Source organism: Physeter macrocephalus, chromosome 20 (genome assembly GCF_002837175.3).
Source record: "Physeter macrocephalus isolate SW-GA chromosome 20, ASM283717v5, whole genome shotgun sequence".
NCBI lineage: Eukaryota > Metazoa > Chordata > Mammalia > Artiodactyla > Physeteridae > Physeter > Physeter macrocephalus.
The window spans coordinates 8,024,572-8,048,706 of NC_041233.1; the positions used below are offsets into that span (position 1 = coordinate 8,024,572).

The 24,135-nt window shown below is 37.3% G+C and overlaps 1 protein-coding gene across 1 annotated transcript in view; it reads left to right on the plus strand.

The window, feature by feature from the left end:
* The window catches only part of RYR2 (ryanodine receptor 2), a 564,826-nt gene that overhangs the window by 448,416 nt on the left and 92,275 nt on the right, over positions 1-24,135 (plus strand). Inside the window, exons 72-78 of the mRNA XM_055081210.1 lie at positions 1,266-1,436; positions 2,555-2,614; positions 5,207-5,341; positions 8,874-8,986; positions 12,118-12,214; positions 14,052-14,155; positions 15,689-15,740. Coding sequence (XP_054937185.1) covers positions 1,266-1,436; positions 2,555-2,614; positions 5,207-5,341; positions 8,874-8,986; positions 12,118-12,214; positions 14,052-14,155; positions 15,689-15,740 — 732 coding nt within the window. The remainder of the gene's footprint in view (positions 1-1,265; positions 1,437-2,554; positions 2,615-5,206; positions 5,342-8,873; positions 8,987-12,117; positions 12,215-14,051; positions 14,156-15,688; positions 15,741-24,135) is intronic.

The window sequence follows — 24,135 nt, forward strand, 5'->3', positions numbered from 1 at the left end:
AATAAGTACATCTCTTCGGAAAGTGAATATGATTCTTATTACTGTGGTTCAGATATTGTAGGTTTGATATAATATATCAATATATACTATATATATAATAATATAATACATTATATAATATATATTATTAACACATCAGCTACCATTACCATATGATTTCAGATGTTTCAGTACTTTCACTTTGCAAAAAACTTCTTTCATTATTATGTTGTGATATATTTTGCCTTCATTTGGGGAAAGCATATCATTTGTATATTAAATGATCTTCTGAATTTCTCAGCCCAAAACTATTACAATATACCATTATCATAAAGCTATCTTCAATGTTTGATTTATTATTACAAAGAAATATAACATTCACAAAGAAGTGGATATGGGACAGCTATTTTCATTTTAACATTAGAACATGTCCTCTTAATAGAAAGAAGAATACTCACTACCCAGTGAAAATTAGACTCTGTCATTGGAGGTGACCCTGGCACAAGCATAGTTTTCAACAAAATCACTAGAGAACCCTGAAGTATCATGGCTGTTCTCAGTTGTAAACAGGTTATCCAGAGATAATCCTGAATATTTATGTAACACTGATTAGTATACTATGTCTAGATTAAGGCCCTGGGGAGACAAGTGTTCAGCCTGTATAAAAGGCAAATATATGAGAGTTTTATGTATGCCACGTGTGTGTGTGTGTGTGTTGCAAAGCAAGCGTTTGTCAAAAGCAAAAACCATTTATTCTTAATCTTTTTTTTTCCTGTTAACCACCAAAAATCATAAAACATACAATATCTGAAATTACCATGGATTTTTCATACATCCATATGCCTCTCTAAAATTACAATGTGCATTTTCCTTCTAAAATTATATAGAGGGAATTCCCTGGCAGTCCAGTGGTTAGGACTCGGCGCTTCCACTGCCGGGGGCCTGGGTTCAATCCCTGGTGAGGAAACATGATGTGGCCAGATCAACAACAACAACAAAAAGAAACAAAAAAATACGTAAACCTTTTTTCCTTAAAAAAAAAAAAAAAAAAGATTATCTAGAAATGCCTACCAGTAAATTCTAGTGATTTGGGAATCTGAGAGTAGGACTTAAAATCAGCAAGAGATGCTGAGAAGGAAAGAGAAAGGGTATCCTCAATAGGATTCCTAAACAATAGGGACCAGCAGAAAACAAGGAAGATGAAACTACAGGCAAGGTAGAAAAGGTTCATAGTCCTATGAGACAAGAAGTCATTGCAGATTCCAACGCTTACCTTTGTTCTGTAGGCAGCTGTTTCTGATCAGGAAAGGAAGAAAATGAAGCGCAGAGGAGACCGGTATTCCATGCAGACCTCTCTTATCGTGGCAGCTCTGAAGCGATTACTGCCCATTGGCTTGAACATCTGTGCCCCTGGGGACCAGGAGCTCATTGCTCTGGCCAAAAATCGATTTAGTCTGGTAAGGCTCCTGTTCCTACCAGTGGGAATGATCATTCAACATCCACATGCTCATGTGTTTGGATTCCTTCATCTCACTGCTATATGTCAATATTTCATTTGCATTGAATGCTTTATTAAGCAATTTTTCTGCACAGGCCCTAGGACTCAGACACAAAGACTGCCTAATAGTTTTTTTTGGAGGCTGTTTTTATTTCTAAATTACGTTAATCACCCCCAGGGCATATTCAGAAACCAAACAGAAAAGATGGCAACAAGTCACTGGTAGTGGAAAAAAATGGATTTCATATGAACTCCTATATCAAATTTGTGATGAGAGGTATCTGCAGATTTATGAAGACTGATTTTGAATGTTAAATGCATAATGTATTGTGCTGATTGTCGTTAGATACGAGTTTGACTTTTGAATCAGCAGCTTTTCTCCTTTGTGAGCATCAAGATTGAACTTCTCAAGATTTCTTGATGGTCTCTGGTTTTCCTCTTCATGGCTACACAGAGAGGATGAAAGTTTTCAAAAATATACATTGGGGTTGCTGTCTTTTATTCATGTAAATCGGAGGACATGTTCTCCCTCCCATGTTCCCACACTGAAGCACCTCTCTGCATATCCAGAGATTGAGACCCTACCATGAGCAAACTGAAGGGAGATTGTAGGAAAGGGAGCTGCAGAGATGCAGGCCCATTGGCTTTTGTCTAATATTTGCTTCTCAGGATGTGCTCCTGATTGTTACTGGATCCTTGGGGATGTTATTGGGTGCTAAAATGACTTCATGGAGATTTCAGAGAATGCTGGAGACGTACTTCTGTTTGAACCCGAGGGAACATGCTTCTGCCCTACTTCTTGTGAACTGGAAATTCAGTTGTCTTGAGTCTAGGGCACTTTCACTGGAGTTAAATTAGGTGGTTGTCTTGTTTCAAGTCACAGCAATATCAAAAAATTATCTGAGCGATAAGCCCCAGATATTAATTATCTGAGCGATTTAATACATTTGTTGCATGTATTAAATCCTATAAAGACGTTTGTTCAAACATATGCTATTTCAAGGGGTTTATTTCTAATGACTTGTGACAGTCGATGCATTGTAAGACTTCATTTAGGTAACATTTATTTCTTGACAGAAAGACACTGAGGATGAAGTTCGAGATATAATCCGCAGTAATATTCACTTACAAGGCAAGGTAAGCCCAATATTATTAGAAAGCACACTTAGCACCTATAAACTAGTTAATCTCTCTTTAGAAGAGTACTACAAATAATGTTACCTTAACAAGTAAGGTAGTGAAAATATATCATCTTAATCAGTCATTATCCTGCTTGCAAATCCTTTTGTATTAATGACTCTCAAGATAACAAATGATGTATTTTTAAAGTAGATCATCGGAGATTGTCAAACTTTGAAAAAAGATGTCGCCAGTTGAAATAAAGGTTGGGAATTTCCTTCATATAGCTGAGTGTGAGGACCTTTGGGACATGGAGACAGGTGTCTATGAAAATTTGATATTTTACACCTAGTGCTCAGAAATTAAATAAGTGTATTTGAGTCATTAGTACATACGAGATAGCAAGAATTAATGTAAGAGCAAAGCCAGTGTACATTTAGAAGAGAAACATGAATGGAAACCAAGATAACACATACTTTCTAATGGTGGGTAAAAAATTTGCTCAAGGTAGTTTTTGTAGTCCAAGCATTTACCATTATTTGGAAATGCTTTCATAGTAGTGGATAAACTATTCATTTGTTTACAGGACCTGTTATGTAATATGAGAAGTCTAGCAATTTAATATTTTGACTCAACTCTTTGCTTCTATTCAGATGTCCCTTCTGAGGATTTTTGTTTTTAATTGTGAAAATGTCCAAATGTCAAAAACTAGTGGCCGTAGTATAATGTACCCCTTACTGGGTATTAAAATGTTTCTTTCCAAAGATCCAAACCATATTCATTTTCTTTTAACACTTCGGAATATAATATGATAAAGGTGTGACATGCTTTTACAGTACTCACAATGCACAAGTATTATTTAGAGCAAATTTCATGTGTACTTTGTTGTGTACTCAATTATCCATTTAATTTTAACTTTAACAGAGTAGGAGATTAATTCCTATAAGAGCATGATCTCTTTGCAGATAGCAAGAATATTTTTAACATTATTCAAAATGTTCATAAAGGCTCCAGCTGAACCTCAGTTTTATACTACATGCATGGGCATTTGAGGCAATCGTGTGCCCCTGAAAAGATCTCGGGAGCCCCAGGGAATTCGAGACCACACTTCGAGAACCATGGTCCCACATAGAGACAGAAAGTGTTCACTACCTCTTAAGAAGGGGTTTATACCACTCTCAGGAAACAGTCAAATAAAAGCTATGTCTTGGATAAGCAGGAGGAAATTCTTCCATTATATTCTAGAGGTTACTTGTAGGGATACTTTGGACAATGTATGCTGTGTATTGAGGAGTCAGGAGGAACAAGAAGAGCTGAAAAGGGTGCATATTTATAATCACTATTTCACCTCCAAACGAATGAAACCTGAAAATAAAGACATAATGCATACTTATTCTTTGTGACATTTCATTCTATATTTTTTACGCCAGGCGTAAAAATAGGCCCCAAGGCCCCCATGTATATAAAAATAGGCCCCAAGGCCCTCATGTATATACAGACTTGCAAGCAATGAGTTCTTTTGTTCCCAGCTCCTTCTTGAATACATTGACTTGAAATTGTAAGACTGGTAGTCCCGAGGACGAGAGGGAGCGATTGTATATTAGAAAGAATAATATCTAGAGGTACCAGAGTCCTCAGATGAAAAAAGTATATGGAGGAAAACATTTTGTTTTATCAAAAGACAAATGGTGTTGACAAGTCGTTCAGTGCACAGAGCTCTATCTCTGTTTGCCTCTAAGATGAAAGTTATTTTTAACATTTCAAACTACACTTTCTCAGGCTAGGAGTTGTGGAGTTTTAGATGTTGTTCACTTACTTCTGCTTCATTGCACTCCATCTCCCATTTTTAAAGGAAATATTTAGTGGGAGGAGAAACATACGAGTATTGTTGTGCCTGTTTTTAATGACATAGTTAATCTAAATTATTTCTTTGAAGTGCTTTATGCCTGGAAAGATGCTTGTATTTGTCAGTTTCTATGGTTTAAAATAATATTTCTTAAAAACATTCAGAATTCCGTTGTATCTTTCACTCAGGAAATTTGACAGTATTAAAAAGTAGAGTCTGTAGATTGGTTTATTGTAAGAATGTGATTTTGTACGCCTTCGTTGCTTTATATTAATTGATATCTTTGTTTCAGTGAGACTGAGCTCTGTTGTAGAATCCTCGTATTTATAGATAAATGTGATCCTATATCATTGCCTCTAAAGTAAATATGTGAATCTCTCAGTGTTTGACTGTGAAAGGAAAAGAGAAAGATAAAAGAATGCTTTGCCTATTTCCTTTCCCTGACCATCTCCAGCTCATCCTTAAATCCTAGTTGAAACTTCACTTGTTTAGGGAAATCTTCCCAAACCACCAACAGATTAGGTTAAATCTCCAGGTACCTTATATTTCTTTCTAGTAGCCCTTGTCACAGCTGTAAATGTTTGTTTGATGTCTGCCTTCCTCACCAGACGATAAATTTCATGAGTACAAGGTACTTACTTCTCTGTCTTGATCTCTGCGTCACGTTTTCACCCTGTGCTACGCTCAATAAATAGCTATAGACTGACTCTTCAGAAGTGGGTCTTTCCCTCTTTACACTGTATTTTTTGAACATTTTTCTGCAGGTGGAGGACCCTGCTATTAGATGGCAGATGGCTCTTTACAAAGATTTACCCAACAGGACAGAAGACACTTCAGATCCTGAGAAGACAGTGGAAAGGGTCTTGGATATAGCAAATGTGCTTTTTCATCTTGAACAGGTTAGATTTTGTGTTGATTCAATCACATTTGCCTTAACCATAAAAAATATTTTTTTAAAGGATGTGTGTTAACTTGTTAACTGTGGGCCAGAAAACATATATGTCCAGCATGTTCATGACAAAGAATCTATGACTTGGGAGCCCTTAGTATCTAATCAGCAGCATTTCCAAGCTTGTAATTTTTGTAACCATCGATAAATAATGTATTCGGGGAGATCAAGGCCTCTGTTTTATAGTCTTTTTCAAAATATTTCTAAAATTAAACAGATAATTAAAATTAACTTTAAGCCATTCTAACAAAAATTTGAGGAGTTACACCTGATTTCAAATGTTTTATAACTGTATTATTTTTCTGTTGTTGCTCATAAAAACATGTTTGAGATACTATCTTTCCCTGGTCTAATATTTGAATTTTGAATTTAAGGTCACTGTTTGACCTTTCCTTGTAATATTTTTGAGCTAATTTTTCTCAAGTTTAGCAGTATGTTACATTTAGAGAAGAGCAGTGCATTGGTATTAGAACCATGTGAAAATAATGTTTTTATATCATTTTTCAGTTGTATTCTATTTTAAGCTACAAAGCTTACTGTGTATTTGATTTTCTTATTTATTACCTTTGCTCAAGAATTCCCAAACCAATGATATCTGAAACGTCATCAATCGGTGGATTGTATTTTTGTATAAGGGATCTTCTGGCTTAGGTAAAATATCTGCAACACAGAGACGGTCTCTGTTTCTCACGAGGTCCATTCAGCAAAATAACACCAGACTGAGGGTGCTCAGTGTAAACCCAAGAGTGTGCTCTGTCACTGGGTCTCCATGACAATACCTACCTGACATGGAGGGGCGGTTATTTCACACTGAACATAAAATAATGAAATGCCCCATGTCACCTCAGGATGTTGTCATCTGAATGTTTTGCAGAACTTACTAGCATAGCAATAATAAATGTGTTTCTTTGATTCCTATTTTATATTATCTGATGACCTCCTATCACTGCCCTGGCCAGTTAAATAACCGAAGGGTATATCTAATGTAGCATCCTCTTAACTTCCTTCTTGCTTACTCAGATGCCCCCCAAATGCTAATAACTTCTCCAATGCCATGCAATTTATCACTACACCTGATGAGATTAAGCTAGGATACTCTTATACCATATGGCTGTCGATATGTATTTACATTGTGTAACACCATAATAGTAATAATATAATATGATAATAAAATATTATTTAGGCAACTTAATGGTTCCCTAAATATTTTCATGAAATAGTAAATAAATATAAATGATCATCCATCAGCAGATGACAGGATTTGAGGTAATGAAATGTTAAGTGATATATAAAGTCATAGAGTTGTGTTTCCAGAAGTATATACATATTTAGGAAGAGTACTCAATGATAATTAAATGGCTCCTAGAGGACCATTTCTGACAGCATTACTCTACCATGAGTTTTTAATTCTTCCTGGTTTTCATGCACATATCTGGATTTGCTTGAATGACTTTTAGATACATTAAATGAAGTTTATTGAACCCTGTTTTATTATAGTCATATGTTATATACTCATGAATACATGTGATCATAATGAATGATGTTATTTGTAAAGTGGTGAGATTCATTTTACTGAGCAGCTGTTTATCCCGTGAACATCTATTGCATGCACTACCGTATGGCAGCGTTGTACTCTGCTGGGGACTGAATTCTGTCCCTCTACTCAAGTGGCTTGTGCTCCAGTAGAGTATATGGCCACATAGATAAATATGTAGTGATTTAGATGTGCCAGGATACAAAATGTACTGAAGAGAGAACAAGAGGAACCCAAACTTACTCTAGCCATGATGAAGGTGATCCCTGTGTAAACCTCAAAGAAGTAGGAATTATCTAGGTAAAGGTAAGAGGGTCAGATTTTCATGGCCAAGTATTCCTCAAAATGCTAAGAATATGAGTAAAAAGAACTCATCAGTTATCAAACAATAGAAAAGAGTGGAAGATATCTGTGTGCAGAATTCATGCCTTTAATACCTCTATTCTAATGTTAATTTGTGAGTCATAGAATAGTTTGCAAAGAATATTTTCATTTGCCACACTCGGTGCAAAAACAGTGGGTGCAGAGGAAAGACTTCATTTGCCTCCAGGGTCAGCGACCTTTGCAATTGAACATTTTGTACTGTACATCTGGTCATTTTTCTTAGGACAGTAAGCTGTCTCCTTGGAATTTTCTAATACTCAAACTCCAGACAGGCTAACACAGCAGCAAACCCAGGTGTTCAAACAGTTACAAGACGTATCTTGATGTTCACCTTTGGATCACAGATCTTAACAACATCTATTTACTTGATTTATAGGAAAATTCACTATTTAAGGTCTTTCCTTGTTAATTATGTTTGTTGACTATCACCCATGTTGATCAGAATGCCATATTCTAGGTGAATAATACTACCCTTGATTCTGTTTTCACCTGCAGTGTCTCAACAATGTTTTGTTTTGCTTAATATAACCAAGAAGAAAATTGAACTGGATAATTATCAAAAAGTGTTTATTGATCCTATAGAAGGAAGAAGATCACAGAAATAAGTGCTTTCAAATTATACAAATTGATTTGTTAAAATTTCCAAGCCACTGTAATCCAAACATTCTTAATGTTTTCTTCAGGCATTATTACATTCATATGTTGACCCTGTACTGCAAAGGATAATAAATTTAGTTTTACTGTTTTAGCTAACGTAACATTTTTATTTCTTCCAGAAATCTACATGTATGCGCCGGAGATATTACAGTCCGGGAAGTACAGTGTTCAATTGCCTAGAAATTACTAATTAATGTAGAATTCTATGCTGGGGTTTTTTTCTCTCTAATACTTACAATTAATCTCTTTTTCTTCTCGAAATTCCAAACACCATTAGCTAAACACATAGCTTGCTTGCATCATTTACTGCAACCACATGAATTCTCATTTGTCCCTATCTAACAAAATAATTATATATTTTAACATTTTTGCAAAATTAAATTCTTTTACTCACTCCTACTAATGAGTTCACAAAGTCTTGTCATCTCTCCATCCTGTTATATTAAGGAACAGTGGACTTTTCATTAGAATTTTCTTTAACTGCCTCTGTTTATGTTTACTGTTGTAGCTCTTATGATAAAATTAGTGGAAATGGATAAATAAATAAGAATAGGTTAATTGTTTTGCGTAGGCAAAAACTATGTTTGGCACGGTAACCAAATTCTGAAAAGGATACAAAATTGTTTTATATAGAATAGTTTTACATTTCTTTGATTTTTAAAGATGACATAGCTTCTGAAGTACACAGTGTTGGGAAAATATTATATTTTTACTAAGGAAAATGTGTAACATTTGAAACTATTTCAAATTTAGCATTGGGTAACTTTGAGGACATGGGTTTTCCCATAATAATTGTGAGGTACTTTGGGGATTGAAATTCTAAAAGTTTTTAGCTAAAAGATGCAGCTGTATTTTTGAGGGCCTTTGGGGGGTTAAATACATATGTCTTTGTGTCATTCTACCTCAGGTCGAGCATCCTCAGAGATCGAAAAAGGCTGTGTGGCACAAACTGCTCTCTAAGCAGAGGAAACGGGCAGTGGTTGCCTGCTTTCGGATGGCTCCTTTATATAATCTGCCAAGGTCAGAATTTCTTTAATGTTTATAATGGATTAAAGTTATTCTCCCCTAACAAGTGATAGGAGGCATCTACCTTAACACGGGTACAGTAGTCCAAAGAGAAGGATGGACAAGATTTATTGGCTCTTCTGTGTAATATTTGACTTTGTTTTCCTTTGTTGGGTATTCTCATTGGTCTGTAATGTCATTATTAAATGACTTTTATTTTTTATTGAAGTATAGTTGTGTTAGTTTCAGGTGTTTCAAGTGATTCAGTTATACATATATAAAAATCTATTCTTTTTCAGATTCTTTTATAGGTTATTACAAAATATTGAATATAGTTAGTTCCCTGTGCTATACAGTAAGTCTTTGTTGTTTATTTTATATATAGTAGTGTGTGTATGTTAATCCCACACTCCTAATTTATCCCTCCCCACCCTTTACCCTTTGGTAACCATAAGTTTGTTTTCTATTACTTTTAAATACTCAAGAGGATCTGCTCACATATGTGAGGCAGGATAGAGTAATTAGGAACTCAGTCTTGGGGGTCAGACTGCCTTGATTTGAATCCTGACCTCACAGCTTATGGATGCATGACCTTGGTCAAGGTTCTTATCTGACTTTGTTATAGTTTTCTCAGCTGTACCGTAAAATTTGCCTCATAGAGTTGTTCAGGTTATTTAATGGGTCAAAGTATACACAGTGCTTAGAACTGAACATAACACAAGCAGTGTTAATTGTTGTTTATTATTTTTGTGATTATTTAGCCTTTGGGGAAAAGAACTGATATGGAACTAACTTATGCGAATAACATAAACACGTTTGACAGACCCATCAACCTTCTCCCACAGATACAGGAGGTATACTTGTTAAAAGAAAAGTAACCTGTGGCATTGAAGTCTAGCCCAGGGTGCCATTTCAGCTTTCTTGTGATTCTCATAAGAAACTGTGCTGTTTGCCACTCTGAGCTTTATACAAGTGGCATCATCCCCATGTCTGTTAAACAAGGCTCAGATCAGCTGCATCTCTCTTTTGGACCATCTCTGACCAAGCCACGCCCTTCTACTTCTTCCAAGTTGAAAATGCTTCCTCCTATTTGTTTTTAGGACACTTTTAAATACCTCTAGTTGTGGGCACTTTCCTGTAGTATTGGGGCTGTTTGTCTCCCTGATTCAGACTTTGAGATCCTTTAGAGCTATGTTCAATTTCATATCTTCAGCACCTAGAGCACTGACTTTCAGTAAGTGTTTGAATGAATGAATAATGTAAGTTGGGGAGTAAAAAAAAAAAAAAAAAAAAGACAAAAACATAACTCCTCTCTGCCCCCCACCACTAACAAAGCAAAACAAACAGAACTTTTCCATTTCACTAAGGCCGGTAAATTCCTTGCCATCTCGTCACTCACTAAGTATAAAATATATTTCAGTTCCTTCTCAAACCACATGCTGCTTCTAAATTCTCTGACTCGATTATGGTGTCACAGTTTAGTCAAATAGAACATTGACCTTGAATTCATATTCTTATTTCTTTTCTGGTTCCTCCGATACAGACATTTTCCAGTTTCATCAAGTTTTTCTTTTCTTTTCTTTTTTTTTACAACTCTATTGGATTATAATTGCTTTACAATATTGTATTAGTTTCTGCTGCAACAAAGTGAATCAGCTATATGTATACATATATCCCCATATCCCCTCCCTCTTGCGTCTCCCTCCCACCCTCCCTATCCCACCCCTCTAGGTGGTCACAAAGCACCGAGCTGATCTCCCTGTGCTATGCGGCTGCTTCCCACTAGCTATCTATTTTACATTTGGTAGTGTATATATGTCAGTGCTACTCTCTCACTTCTTCCCAGCTTACCCTTCCCCCTCCCCATGTCCTCAAGTCCATTCTCTACGTCTGCGTCTTTATTCCTGCCCTGGCACTAGGTTCATCAGTACCGTTTTTTTAGATTCTATGTATATGTGTTAGTATACGGTATTCAACTTCTCCTTCGAACCGTTTCGCATCACCATCCTTCCCTTCAAGGCCACCTCTTCAATTCCCTTTATTGAATCACATCGTGTTGATGACAGCAGATTCCAAGCTAGTTTCTACGATGTCACGGAGTCTGCCGTTCCACTCTCTCGGCTATAACATATTCAAAATTGTATCCCTTATTCCAGTGGTTCTCAGACCTGGTGCTTTTAGGAAATACACTCAAATTCGCTTGAGAAATATCCAGGCCTCAACCTGTTGAATCAGAGTATCTGAGGGCTTAGCATGTGTACTGTTTAAAAGCTCCACAGGGGATTCTGATGTACCAGTAAGGCTGAGCCTCTCTCGTACAAGAATTTATGGTGAGTTCTGGCCGTTCCATCTGTGTTGACAGTTCCTCTCCCTGGATTTCAAGGCCCTTCATAAACCTGTGTACCTTTATGTCTCATGATTCCTTAGCCCGCCTTTGATACTGTTAAGCTCAGCATTCCATCCTACAATGGCACCAGCTCGTTTTAACACGTCTGGTATTCTCTTATGATGTTCCCTTATTGACATGATTTTCTTAGAGTGGAACCTTAGCCATAAATCTCATCAATTTCATGATGAGTTTACTTATGGTTTTAGTCTTCACTGCTCTTCTTTAATTCATAGGCAACCACTGTCATCAGTGTTCTAGGATTTAATCTTTGGATATATACTCCCATAAGGTTCCCTTAATACATTTAGTTTTGTAATCCTCAGGGTCTGTATCTAATGTTAACAGGAACACTGGATAATTCCATAACATCGTTTATCCAGAGCCACTTTATGTCATAAGAGCTACCATGTAATGAGCATCTATCCAATGTGCTTTACATTCTTTATCTCAGTTTGAGTCTCACAAAACTGACACGTAGATGGGGTTATCCTAGTTTCATAAATGAGAGAAGTGAAAGTCAACAAAGTTGGATAACTTGACCAATGTTACAAAACTTAGAAATAACTAAATCCATGTCAGTGTGTGATCTGATAAACTTTCTCTGTCCTCTGTGATGTCTTGCTCTCCAGTTGAGAGTGGGAAGTTTATTTTTATTTTATTCTTTTAGTGCACAGATAATCCAGTGATAAAGTGCTACTAAATACCTTTTCACTTTAATTAAAAATAACTGTTTGAAATTGTGCTTATTACCTTTTAGGCATCGGGCTGTCAATCTCTTTCTTCAGGGATATGAAAAATCTTGGATTGAGACAGAAGAACATTACTTTGAAGATAAACTGATAGAAGATTTAGCGGTACATTTTTAATGGGGTTAGAAGATGAAAGAAAGTCTGGGCTTGGTGGAATAACATTGGTGTGAGCCATTTATCTTATTGAAGAGAAAACATCATTGCAGTGTATGGCCCTTAGGAAACTTTATTCTCGATTGTTATTGCATGCAGTGTTTAGGGAAAAATTCACTCTTCTTATTTCAAAGAGATCTCATTAGCATCCAGCAATTCAGAATTTAACTAAACTTTGACTGTATTATTCTTTTAAATTCTTCCTCAAAGCAACTTCAGACACCTTAGAACCAGGATATTACTATAAAAGCTGAACCATAAAGAATTATTCACCAAAACTAATAAGTTAAGAGTTGACAAAAGCCAATGAAAAGTAGCTAGTTGTTAAACATATACAGGGAAGAGAATGATAGATTGGGTACAGGAAGAGCAGGAAGTCAAGGTAAATATAGTATAAATGGCAAGTAGACTTTTTCAGTCCAACCATGCTGATAAGGAGGCTTGTGTTACTGAGAGTGCTTCACTCAGGGGAGCCATTGTCTTAATTTTTTATGAGCTGTGGACCTATTTAAAAATCAGACCAAGAACCATCTTAGGAAAATTTATAAGCATATAGTCCTGCAGAATTTTGCAGACTAGTTAGAGGTTTTATGATTCCCAAGTTAAAGACGTCTTCTCTAAAAGTTTTGTTTTGTTTAACTCACAAATTATCAGGGAACATAAAGGATAAACTAATCCAGTTCATAAAACCTTAACCCTGATTACCCCCTTATATTTTAAATGAATTTCACTTGTCTTTAAAATCAAAACTGTAGAATATTAGAATATTCAACCTTGTAGAAATTTACACAGTACCTGCAACATTAAGCCTTAAATCCAAGAAAGAACATCATTTATGTAGAGAGAATATCAGTCTGAATGGGTAATTCTTATAGAGATATAAAATTCATTAAATCATTCAACAAATGGGATTAATTAATTCTACAGTCAGTAAAAATGCTTCATAATTTTCCTCATGGTACATGTTCTATCCAATAGAATGAAATTACTTTTTTAAGTCTTAAAAGTAACTGAAGGGCTTCCCTGGTGGCGCAGTGCTTGAGAGTCCGCCTGCCGATGCAGGGGACGCGGGTTCGTGTCCCGGTCCAGGAAGATCCCACATGCCGCGGAGTGGCTGGGCCCCGTGAGCCATGGCCGCTGAGCCTGCGTGTCCGGAGCCTGTGCTCCGCAACGGGAGAGGCCACAACAGTGAGAGGCCTGTGTAATGCAAAAAAACAAAAACAAACAAAAAAAAGTAACTGAAAATGACAAAAAATAATGTGTAAGTGGTTCAGACATTAACTCATTCAACATTCTTTGCCTTTCTCTGTCTATGTAGGCAACAAAAATGTTTCATTTGATAATCAGTTTGCCTTGCTACATGAACTATAGTTTTATACTCGGAGTGACGTGGCATTTTATTGCAATTCTTTGTAAATTGAGCCCTCCCTAAAGCTGAAATCCATGTAGCAAATACACTTTTCAGTTAGTCATGACTCTGCTTATAAGAATAGCATTCAGAATTTTTAAATGATGTAAGTTATCCTTGCCCATAGTGCTTTTTGGTCCCATTATTAAATAGCTTTTTCTGTTTAAAGCTGCATACTTTTGCGTCGGTAATATAACACACACACACACACACGTGCATACACGTGCAGGTACAATGCATATAACACAGACACACTCACGCACCACAGTAGGAAGAGAAAGACTTTCTTTTTATTTGTTGTTCCGAGCCTTCATAGTGCTCCTGGGTCTGGGTGAACATTTCACCTCAATGTGAAATTGTATAAATCTGACTTTTGTATAGAAACCTGGAGCAGAACCTCCTGAAGAAGATGAAGGCCCTAAGCGGGTTGATCCTCTCCATCAGCTGGTCCTTCTGTTCAGTCGAACGGCTTTAACGGAGAAATGGTACGGTTGGGACGGCTCACACGAGACGTAGGAAGAACAGATAGAAACCCGTGTCTGAGTGTTCTGTCCGTCACATGTTCCTGTTTCAGTTTCATCTTGTTCTTGGGAGGAGAGAGAAGTGTTCAGAGATAGGACCAGTCTGGCCTACACTACGAACCAACGCTCACACAACTTCAGGCTTTACTAGTTACCTATCAAATATTTACCTAGCTCTCATTTTTCTTAACAACATTGTGATTAGCTGGTTAACTTGATTCTGAATCTTCCTGTTGATCACAAACAGCCTTTAGAAAATAAAAGAGCCCAAAGCAAATTTCAGTGCCAAAAATGTTTGGAGACCACTGGTGACCCCAAATTTCCTGGGTGGATTCTGTCTCCATTCAGCAGTAAGTCTTAGGAAACTTGAGGGGGTGGGTGTGCCATCCTCTCAGTGGAAGGTTTCTTTGAGATCTATTTTATGGGCACTCTCCATTTTTCTTGGTTCCTACAGTCTTGGTCATATGAATTCACTGCAACCACAAAGGGCAAACCTCTATGGAGTTAAATAAGAAATGCACTCATAAGCCCAGTAATCAAAATGTGCTCAGTATCTGCTCATTAGGCACTACATAGGCTGATTTCTGTAGATGAGCCATGGCGGAGGTTCTAAAAACCTTTACCTGCTTCCCTGCCATGGGAGAGAAAGCCTACTTTGCCCCAGGCCTCCCTCATCCTCTGCAGAGAATTTAATTATCAATCCATATCCACATGAGTCTTAAAGAGTTCATCTGACCTCTATGCATGTTGTAATAATGTACATTTCTCCCTCTTAGCTAATGTGATCCATCCTTCTCTCACGATTTCTCTCTCTTTCTCTTATTATTTCCTAACTAACAAAATCATCTCATCCCTAAGCATAGAGCAGCTCCCTGTCTGGCATTGTCAGGTAATGAGGTATTTCTCATAAGTGGATTTTTCTGATGGCTATAAGCTTAAAACTGCTAAAATAACTTTGCAAAACGTCAGGTATTTTTTGATGGAAGTCTTTCTTCAATGAATTAGTGGTTTCCATAAGTTTTCAAAAGAGGATAGTAAACAGATTTTAACCTATCTTAATTTTTAAGAATCATTATGACCATCATATTTTTAAACTACGTAGTAGCATAATAATTGGGGGAGTCTTTCCAACAAATGTCAGATATCACTTCTGCTGTCAAAAGCCCTGACATCATGTAAATTTGCTTGGTTCAACTTTTGTAGTTTTAAGAGAATATTAATGTTACTACATTTGTGTGTAAATCAATAGATCATTTATTTTGTGAGACTTGAAGGTCTCTTCCGTAAGGTAAGATGGGGCCACTGTTTAGGAAGTCTAAGATCTTTGCTCTCTGATTCTACAATATTTCTGAATAATTGCTTTGCCTGAGTTTTGTGCTTGTTTCTTTTTAAAAAGACATACTTGTTGAAAAATAAAAGTTATTTTATACAGTGATGGTGATTTTGCATGTAACTAACCTTCTACTTAAAAACTGATTTTTTTCTTGTTTTTCATAGCAAACTGGAGGAAGATTTTTTATATATGGCTTATGCAGATATTATGGCAAAGGTAAATAAATGTCTTGATTTTAATGGCAAAATATAAGAATCTGTGTGTTTCTAGATTAAAATAAAATATCGTTAAATTTTAGAAACGTACAGGGCATTAATCTCAACTTTCCACTTGTTTCCTGAATATCTCTTCTAACGTTTTTGACAGGTAATCATTGTTTCTTCCTTTAACATTTTATTTATGGAGAGCTCACTAATTTTCCAAACATTCATTCATTCAACAAATATTCACTCGACATCAAGGTATTGGAGATAATGTGGTGAACCAGAAAGTAACACACACACCCTGCCTTCTTGGAGTTTATCATCTGATGGAGGAGACAAAATTTGAACAAATGATGACAAAAAAACTCTGACAAGTTTAATGGTAGAGAAACAATTAAGAGTAGTGGGAGTAGTTTATATAGTATTAGTCTGAGTTTCAAGGAAGTCCTTAACTGTTGAATGATGAATTGACCATGAAAAAATAGTAATAGCTAGTATTTCCTGGGTGCTTATTTCGTTTAATCTCATAACCTGAGAATAAATGAGGGCAAGAGGCTTCACGTTTCTCTGAGGCTTCTGACTTGGGCAGCTGAGTAGATGGCAGAACCATATTCTAAGGTGGAGAGCATCAGAATCATTGCAGGCCTAGAGTGAAGAGGAAAGATGGCAAATTAAATTTTGGGCATGTTAGTTAAAAATGCCTGTGAGACAGCTAAGTGGAAATGTTTGACATGCAATAAGATAGTCATGTCTGAAATTCCATATCTCACAGAAGGCTTAAAATTACAGCTTTGGGGGGATTTCCCTGGTGGCACTGTGGCTAAGAATCCGCCTGCCAGTGCAGGGGATATGGGTTTGATCCCTGGTCCAGGAAGATCCCACATGCCGTGGAGCAACTAAGCCCATGCCCCACAACTACTGAGCCTGCGCTCTAGCCCTGCGAGCCACAACTACTGAGCCCACGTGCCGCAACTACTGAAGCCCGCCTGCCTGGAGCCTGAGCTCCACAGAAAGAGAAGCCACCACAATAAGAAGCCCACACACCGCAATGAAGAGTAGCACCCACTCGCCGCAACTAGAGAAAGCCTGCACACAGCAACAAAGACCCAACGCGGCCAAAAATAAATAAATTTATTTTAAAAATTAAAAAAATAAAATTACAGTTTGAGGAATTGTCAGCATTAGAAGGTAATTGAAGCCCTAGTAGTAGATGATCTTGCTCAAGCAGAGAAGGAAGCATGAGAAGAACAGGTGGCTAGGACCAAGCCTCTAAAGACGTGGATGCTTAAGAGATGGTTAGAAAAAAAGGAGCGCCCCCACCCCCACCTCAAAAAAAAAGGAGAGAATCTTCAGTGTGAGCATATATAGTAACTGTTCAAGTGTGTGGTCAACAAAATCTTATTCTGCTGAGGGATTGAACAAGGTAAGGATTGAAAATTCTCCAGGATTTATTACATGGATGTCATGTGACCATGGTGAGAACAGTTGCAGAGGATTGTGGGATGGAGCACTGGTGGTCCAAGTGTGTACTTTGGGGAAATAAGTAGAGATTCATGTGTGAGTAGATGTGGCATAGACATCTCTTTACTGAGAAGGCTGAGAAGGAGGAGAAAGGTAGAGGGTGATAAATATCTATATAGAATTGTGCGGTTGAAGGGGGATTATTTTTGCCTGTTTGCCTTTTTTTTTTTTTTTTTTTTTTACTTTTAAAAAGTAGATTTGAACATGCTTCTGTTCTGGTGGGAAGGACCGAAAAGAATAGACACGGGAATAATTTGTGGAGTGAGACTTTGAGTAGGTGGGAGCAGGGGAGCAGGACAGCTTACAGAGCATAAGAGAAAAGTCGTGGCTTTCCAGCTTTCTTTTAAACCGTAACCCACCGTCAGAAATACATTTACCAAGTATATTTATAGAAACATAAAAACAGATACCTTGAAAGAAAATCATGAAATTATACTTGTACTATGAGCAGTGCAGTCTGATATTTTCTATTTAAATAAAAAAGTTGTTTGAGATCATGATTCACTAAATAGATTTCATGTCCAGTTAATGGGTTGAAATCCACAGTTTAAAAAACATGAAAACAACCTAAATATCTATTGACAGATAAATGGTTAAAGAATATGAATTCTGTATATATGCAATGGAAAACTACTCAGCCATAAAAAAGAATGAAATAAGGCCATTTGTAGCAACATGGATGGACCTAGAAATTATCATACTAAGTGAAGTAAGTCAGAAAGAGAGAGATACCATATGGTATTGCTTATATGTGGAATCTAAAATATGACACAAAGAACTTACCTACAGAACGAACATAGACAACAGACTTGTGGTTGCCAAGGGGGTGGGAGGGGATGGATTTGGAGGTTGGGATTAGAAGATGCAAACTATTATCTGTATGTATACCTGAATCACTTTGCTGTACACCGAAACTAACACAACATTGTAAATCAACTATACTTCAATAAAATAAATATTAAAAAAACACTAGGATAAAAGATTAAAGAGGAAGGATATTTCCTTCTGTGGAAATTGGGACGGAGTATTGACTGGAAACTAAAATAGAATTCCCAGGCAGTGTGGAAAGCCTGATTGATGTCATTTTTTATGAATTTGGACAGTACCAGTCTTCCGGTTGTGTGGCTTTTCTCTAGCAGTTCCCAGAACCAAATGCAGATTCAGAGAAGGCAGGAAGTTAGATTTGTCAAGGATAGGAATTTTTGCCAGAGTGTTGTTGAAGAGCAGGGGATCACAGGGGTTTTGTATATTGCTATGAGAGTGCCTGAGGCATTGGATCTTGGATTCTAACTAGGATAAATAAGGAAATGAGGAAAGAAGGAGCTGATAAGTAAGGAGATTGTAAAGGAGTCCATGGGCTATTGTCCTCGCAGTTGAAGAACCAGTGAGCAAGTGGGCTAAAAAGGGAGAAGCTCCTGTTGCGAGAGTAGGAGATTCCTGACGGTTCAAGTTCTTCCTTGCGGTTCAAGTTCTTCCTTGCGACTGGAGCAGAATCGGCCTCTGCATTTGTCCTGGTTGTATCCTGAAGTTTAATCTCTTGATAAGTGATAAAATATTTGATGATGCTTTTTCTCAAGATTTTCCCTTCATAATTAAATAATCCTGTTCCTTTTATTGCTTAATGTATCCCAGGAATACTAAGCTTTCATTACTCAGTTCATTCTTCTCTCAATCATTTACAATATGTGCCCCCCAGAAATTACTTGAACACAGTGTGCTGGCTGTGAGTTCACCTGTGTAGTACACATTGGGACTTTATCCTCCCTTATTCTGCCTTGGAATTCTATATATTTACAATAAATTGTAAGAATTCACTGGTTTTTTGGCAGCCAGATTACATTTTTGTCTCATTTAGAGCTTGCATATTCACCTAAATTCCATGTCATTTATGAATTTCTTCTGAGGTTTACCTCACATACCTGTATTTTGTCAGTTGATATACTCTTTAGTTAAGTATAAGTCATAATGTCTCTAATTAGAGTTATACCATTATCCAAGGCCAAAAATTCTTTTTTAATAAATAAATAAATTTATTTATTTACTTTTGGCTTTGTTGGGTCTTTGTTGCTGCGCACAGGCTTCCTCTCTAGTTGCGGCGAGCGGGGGCTACTCTTCGTTGCAGTGCGCGGACTTCTCATTGCGGTGGCTTCTCTTGTGGAGCTCGGACTCTAGGCGTGTGGGCTTCGGTAGTTGTGGCACACGGGCTCGGTTGTTGTGTCTCGCGGGCTCTAGAGCGCAGGCTCAGTAGTTGTGGCGCACGGGCTTAGTTGCTCCACGGCGTGTGGGATCTTCCCGGACCAGGGATCAAACCCATGTCCCCTGAACTGGCAGGCGGATTCTTAACCACTGCGCCACCAGGGAAGTCCCAAGGCCAAAATACTTTTAAAGTTCATTTCTCTCATCCAGTGTTAAATATTTCTTTCCACTTATGTGAACCACAAACCCGTAAGTGTGCTTTCCCTGTGTTTTATCTAAGTTTCTAGTTCTGATGATTGATACCAAACTTTCTAGTAAGTAGTTTTTGGAGGCTGCCTTTCTTCACTTTGACAATCAGCATCCCAGGAGTCTGAAACTTTCTCTTGGCCTTCATGGTTTCTCAGTTTACCAGTGGTCATTTTACATTCACATATGATTATTTTTGCCTTGAATCTTGACACTTGAACTCTGTTCAAGAGACTTATGTCTTCCTTCTCCATTTGCAGGACTTTATGAAGGCAACATTTACATATTAGTTGGTTTTTGTTTTCAGTTTTCATTTTTTTTTAACCATAGGAGCCCAGAATTGGGTTAATCAGAGCTCTGGATTCATGATACACTCTCATCATTGGTCCATTACATTATTGGCTACTTTTATTCAAAGTAGTTACTTAGTAGTTTCTAATAATATAGTAACCGCTCATAAACTCACCACTCACAAGAAAAGCTAAGACCTTGATAATAACCTTACCTGTAATCATACGGTCCTCTCCATTAACCCATACCCTGCCTCCCCACACAAGGAAATTATCCTCCTGTAGCCCATGTGCAGGATAACCTTGCTTTCCTTTTATATGGTGTTCATTAGTTATATGAATTTATTAATACATATATTACATATATACATGTGTGTCACATATATAATTACGTATTTTTGAGGTTTTAGTTGTTTTAATTTTTAAAAGGGCAGTATGCTGTATGTAATCTTTTGGTACTTACTTGTTTTACTTACTATTGTTTTCTAAGATTCATATCTACTTTTATGTGTGCTGGAGATCATTTGATTTGACTATTATATTCCATTGTGCAACTACACCATAGCTTATCCATTTACTTTTTTGTTGGTAGCCTTTTGTGTTGAATCTATTTTTTTGCTGATGTGAAAAAAAGGGCTTGAAATGCCTGTTCTTTATTTATTTTATTTTTTTTTTTATTTTTGCGGTACGCGGGCCTCTCACTGCTGTGGCCTCTCCCGTTGCGGACCACAGGCTCAGCGGCCATGGCTCACGGGCCCAGCCGCTCCACAGCACGTGGGATCTTCCCGGACCGGGGCACGAACCCGTGTCCCCTGCATTGGCAGGCGGACTCTCAACCACTGCGCCACCAGGGAAGCCCAAAATGCCTATTCTTATTCATGTCCAAAAGTCAAGGGTCATAGGATATATGAATGTTCAACTTAAGGAGAAGGTGCCAAACTGTTTTCCAAAGTCATTGCATTAAATTACATTCCTCCCTGCAATGTTTAAGAGACATTCTGATGATCCACATCTTCTCCAATATTTGATATTTTATGTTTTATTAATTTTTGTCAACCAGGTGGGTGTAATATAGCATTTCATTGGGGTCTTAATGTTCATTTCTCTTGGCTAGGTAACTTTCATATTTAAAAATCACTTCTCTTTGGTGGTTAAGTCTGAAGCAAATGGCTGAGGAGTAGTTCTGCCTTCTCTCTCTATTATTATTATTATTATTACAGTTTCTGCTGTAAATCATGTACTTGCTGTTCCTTGTTCTCCTTACTTTGTGTTTGGCTGTATGTTAAAAAATCATTTTACATCTTTGTATTTTTCGAGCCACAATTTATTTTAAACCTTAGGTTAATTGTTTTCCTGCTTATCTTTCCAACCCCTTCCTTACATCATATGTATCTCCTCCTTTGAACATCTTAGAGAATTTGCAGTGCATCCACGTTGGTTTGCTGTTGCCCCTTTTGTCCTCATCGTGGTCACTCATGCTTGATTCTCAGAATATCTCTGTATTACTCGTCATCCCTTCTGGACTGTCTGAAGCTTTTCTGTTCTAAGGGAATGGTTTTACCAATTTAAATAAGATAACCATGTGGAAGTATCTAGAATGATACTGTCATAAGTTAAACACTCAATAATGTTTTCACTCTTTTGAGTTTCTGGCTAAGGAAAACATTTCCTCTTCTTTCTCTTATAACTTATTGAAAGGTACACATTAAGTTATACCTAGTGTTTTGTTCTTTGCTGGTTAAAATTATAAAATGCCAGGATCACTTTCTTATGAGATTTGTCTTTTCTGTCTCACCCAAAACTTAGTTTTAAATCCATCCTGAAAGTTTCTTTTTGCTTCCTCTGTCTTCTGAGGAGTGACGCAATCAGAAAGGCAACCGAAGAATGTATGACATACACTTGTTTTGCAGAATGAAATTTCCAGCGGATAGTGGCGAGGTGAAGTGCCCCATTTACTGCTTTATGAATTCTCATTGCCAGTTTTGAGTTTTGATCCAGATATCTGAATGTCTGAAGTATCCTCTGTTTTGGTCTTCTCTAATTTTTTCCTTCTAAATTCTCTATTTCATGCTTCTGCCCCGTTATGTATGGGTTTTATTCACTTTTTTCCTTCCTGGGGTACGATATCACTCTTCCTTGCCTAGAATTGATCATTTTGATCCAGAAAGTTAAGTCCTTTGTTGCAGGACCATCTAATAGAACCTCCTGTTTACTTAGCATTGTCATACATATTGCGTGGATGCAGTTTGCTATTGAAAAACGTTGTGTCCTATGCCTGTAAATCCCTGTTTCTGTTCAGTACATTAAAAAGTGCTAGACATCCGCTGTAGTTTTCTTGTGGTCCCAGCATGCCCCATGGCAATCAGGACAAGTTTAAAGTGGTTTATGGGTTTATTGAATTTTGTCAGATAGGTTTCCAAATAGATTCAGGTTTAATAGGTTTTATACAGATCAAAACTTTAACTTTATTAGAAGAGAATCTTAGTAAATTTTCTTAGGAAATTTAAAAAAAACAGTTTAAGGTATTTTGTTTCAAAATAATTCTTTGTAACAAAATATCTGTCAGAGACTTCCCTGGCGGTCCAGTGGTTAAGACTCTGCACTTCCACTGCAGGGGGCACGGGTTTGATCCGTGGTCACAGAGCTAAGATTCCACATGCCACGTGGCCAAAAAAATGTGTGTATATATATATCTATATCTGTCAGCTAGAGCTCTAAATTCCTTTACATAAAAGCAAACATATCCTATGAATTTTATAGCTTAAAAGCATATCATGATAACTCAAAATGCCCACTTTTCTAAATGTATTCTTCAACTCAAACCTTGTTCCCAGTATTTCTGAAGGTAATGAAATTTATATAGGAGATGATGTGTTTCAGAAAATGTGTAACTTTATAGTCTTAAGAGACATTTTGTATTGGTATTCTAATTTGATTAGATAGTTATCATGCTTGTTACTTGATAAAATCCCTATGTTTCACTCCTAATTTATAATGCATGTGAAGGAAGCATTATGTAGGTAATCTTAAGGAGCAGCTCAGCCAAAATTCCTCTGCATTCAACATTATACGTACAGTATTTATGGAGGGTTACAGATTTGCCTTCCAGATAGGTTTTGCTAAACTTCTCATGCGTATTTATTTTCAAAGTCCTGGTTAACTGTTGACACGGGAGTCAAAGTGACATTAGCATATAGTCAAAAAGTTCCTGCGCTCTGAATGAATAATTAACATCTTGGATTTTGTGGTGAACCATACTATTTAGCAACTTTTCCACGTAGTGAAATTGTCACAGGTCTGTGTCCCCTTACTTTCTCCTGTACAAACCATGTCCACGTTCTCATGAAATGGAAAGGGCGATGCTCAGTACATGTTTGTTGAATGAATGAAAGAATGTGACAAACCTTTTAGCATTTCTCGTTGAATCTGGTGGAAGGATCACATTTTGTGCCCTGGCTCCCATTTCTACTTCACGTATGTACTCAAAGTACTGTGAATCATTGAGTTAAAAGTATTTTTCTGATTTGTAAGGTATATTTAACCACTTCTTCCATGAGCTTCATGGATACACTGAGTGTTTCCCAACCATAAAAAAAATCCTTAGAAGGGTTGCAGTAATCTAACTTAGAAGAGCTTTAGGTTCTTCCTAGCACAGGTATTGGCTGATGACCTGCTTCCTTTGGTCAACACGATACTCCTAGTACCAAACCATGATAGTAATAGCAATTGAGATTTATTAAAAGCTTATTGTTTTTCAGGTACTTGTTCCTAAGTGGCAAACAATTTCCATATATTCATTCATGTGATCCTCTCAGGAACAGGGTTACTTTTTTTATTATTTCCACTTTAAATATGAGGAAGCGGAGACCCAGAGAGGTAAAGGAACTTGCCCTAGACTAAACAGCTCATAAGTGGCAACATCAGGATTTGAACCAGGCACTCCGTGTGCTCAGGCCATGTTCCTAACCACCAAACAGCTCTGCTTCCTTAGCAAGCAAAACGTTCAGCTTGGGAGTTAGATAAGAATACATGCACAGGGGCTTCCCTGGTGGCGCAGTGGTTGGGAGTCCGCCTGCCGATGCGGGGGACGCGGGTTCGTGCCCCGGTCTGGGAGGATCCCACGTGCCGCGGAGCGGCTGGGCCCGTGAGCCATGG